The sequence below is a fragment of the Mesitornis unicolor genome, unplaced genomic scaffold (assembly GCF_000695765.1).
Source record: "Mesitornis unicolor isolate BGI_N332 unplaced genomic scaffold, ASM69576v1 scaffold11112, whole genome shotgun sequence".
Classification (NCBI taxonomy): Eukaryota; Metazoa; Chordata; class Aves; order Mesitornithiformes; family Mesitornithidae; genus Mesitornis; species Mesitornis unicolor.
In genome coordinates, this window is record NW_010167261.1 from 12,746 (window position 1) to 15,409 (window position 2,664).

The following is a 2,664-nucleotide window of genomic DNA, read 5'->3' on the forward strand; positions in this document are numbered from 1 at the left end:
GATAAGAAGTTTATATGAAATACAAATGGTGCTGTGAAGCCTAAGGTGGTAATGTCACCTAATAAAATGTGAATTTTAAATATTTATGTTTTTTCAAGTGACTTTCATGGGACATACCGAAAGCCTGAGCTTTTCCTCTTCAGTATCTTTAAGAATGTTTTTAAAGCTGTTGAACTGGATCACCATTCAGTAGAGAAACGTTGAATTGGCTTGTCTTGAGGGTGAGGAATAACGTGAGCTGTTTTGTACAGCTGTGCTTTGAAGACTCTCTCCTTCAGAACACTGTCAACCTAGTAATCACATTGGAAGGAAAAGTCAGTTTTCTCTTGCCAGCTTAAGGAGTAGAAAACCTGAAGCATTTGTGAAAGTCCATAATAAAGGCATCTCAGATTAATTGCATGTGGCTGATACTATCTAAAGTCTGCAGAGTGTCTTGAAACAGGGAAGCCCATTTTAGCTTCTCAATTTCCCCTATAAAGTGTTGCTTAAGTTATCTTTGTGATGTTTGCCTTCGTTTAGTTCAAATACTGGAAGGGGAGAGTAATAATTTCTCCTAATGTTTGTTCACACAGCACGGTTGGATGGAAAGTAGCTGGGAGTGGTGGAGGGCTGTCCAAAGCACTATATCCTGATGTCTGTTCTTTTTTGATTTCAGGCAAAAGTAAAGAAGCTGAGATAAAGAGGATAAATAAAGAACTAGCAAACATTCGGTCAAAATTTAAAGGTAAGTGACTTCATCATACTAAGCTATCCATATTTCCTTACATGGCATTCCTCTGTGGGTTTTTGTTTTGTTTTTACATGGTTATACTTTTTTGTCAACTGCTGATGCAAACAAAATGCTAGAGCAGGCTTTTAGAATATGATTGAAAATGCTCTCTTAATTACAGAACTTCTTGACAGTCCTGTGAGTCTTGGCCATATGTCGTGTTTTATGCAGTTGCTTCATCACCCGATGTCTCCTCCTCACGTGGGGAAGGGGGGTCAGGAGAAGGAAAGGAGTGTTGTTGATTGAAATGGAAATAGATTTAATGAAATAATAATAAAACCTAATATTAATAACAGTATTAATATAAACTACACAGTTATACTCAGCCAGTAGTGTGGGGGAGTAGGCCTCAGGGTTGGGATGGTAGAAAAGTCCCTCTTGAGATGTCAGTCATGGAAGAGGAGGGCATCCCCAGCAAACTCCCCCATTTATAGTGAATGTGATATTTGTGGAATGGAATAGTACTAATTGGAGTCATCGTGGGGCCAACTTCCCTGGGCTTCCCCTTCCCCCAGCCTCTGCACCTGCTTATCTCAGGACTGCTGAAGACCTTGAGCCTCACATACAAGCATTAGCTGAAATCTATAACAAAGTCTTATCACTTTGTTCCCATGAAACAGAGTGGTGTCGTCCTTACAAAATTGCAGTTTTCCTGAACAGAAAACTGACTCAAATTCTGTCACAGTAAACCAGGACACCATGACAGAAGAAAACTCCCTCCTGTATCAAAGAATTGAGCTACTGTTCACAAACCTTTTCCAATGCTTTGCCTAACTGTGACTACTCAGCCTGTTTTCTTCCAGAATGCTATTAACTAGATTGAAGAAACACGAGTGGATGTAATTATTTTGAGTAAAACAGAATCAGTTTAAACTACTTCTTTCCCCACTCTACCACGCCCCTCCTGCTCCCTGTAGGAAAGTAATGGGTTAGGCTGTCTTCTAGCAGAATTAAGACAAAAATGTGTAGTTGATGAAGCCATACGTCTTGACTATTCCCGTAAGCAACAGCAATATAAATTATCCATATGAAACAAAGAATATGCAGTGACTAATTCCATCCTTGTGCATTCCAGGAGGCAGCAGTTCACATTAAATAACTCATGGTAAAGCTCATGCTGTAACTGTTCAAGCTATGAATGTGGCTTCAAATTTTAAAGGTTCTGAGGGGTAGTTGAGATGCTTTTGAATGGAGTTCTACCAGTAATGCCTGTGGCAAACATGTTTAAATAGATACGGGGCTTTGTGTGTAGCTAGATAAGGTGTTGCAGTGGAGACCATATATGTGGCTTCAGAATTTGCTGTATTCAGATTAAACCTGTTTACCGAAATTATCTCTTCTGACTTAGAGTAGTATATCTATTTGGAATACCCAGTGCATTAAAAAAGCATAGAATTACTTTCCTGAACTTCACAGGGATCTGTGGCTACTTGTTAAGTGGTAAGTCTCTTAAAGGCATATGAAGACCTGCAAAAACTTGAGTGTCAACAACAGCTTGGAAGGAAAAAGTAGACCACAATGCAAGGCAGACAAGCAAAGTTAAAAAACTCTTCTAAATTAGAAGCCGTCACATCCCTCTTTGCTAACATTTTTCTCTTGGAAATTTCAGCATACTTTATCCAGATCAGTTATAGGATAACTGAGGAAATGTTAATGGCTATTTTTCTAGCATAAATAGAAAAATGAACTTTGATTTAGTCACCTCCTTATGCTAACACATTGTTTTTCATTTCCTTCTCATTGCAAAGCTTCCATCTAGCACTGATGTTGGTCTCATTTTTGCCAGAAGTATCACAGAATGTTAGGAAATGGAAGGGACCTCAAAAGATCATCCAGTCCAATCCCCCTGCCGGAGCAGGAACACCTAGATGAGGTTGCACAGGAAGGCGTCCAGG

The 2,664-nt window shown here is 39.3% G+C and overlaps 1 protein-coding gene across 1 annotated transcript in view; it reads left to right on the forward strand.

Annotated features, from left to right (window-relative positions):
• Positions 1–655: 655 nt before the first annotated feature.
• AP2A2 (adaptor-related protein complex 2, alpha 2 subunit) overlaps positions 656–2,664 on the forward strand; it is a gene marked incomplete at its 5' end in the record, with an annotated part of 32,812 nt that continues 30,803 nt past the window's right edge. The window contains one exon of the mRNA XM_010178641.1: positions 656–724. Within this exon, the coding sequence (XP_010176943.1) occupies positions 656–724 (69 nt within the window). The remainder of the gene's footprint in view (positions 725–2,664) is intronic.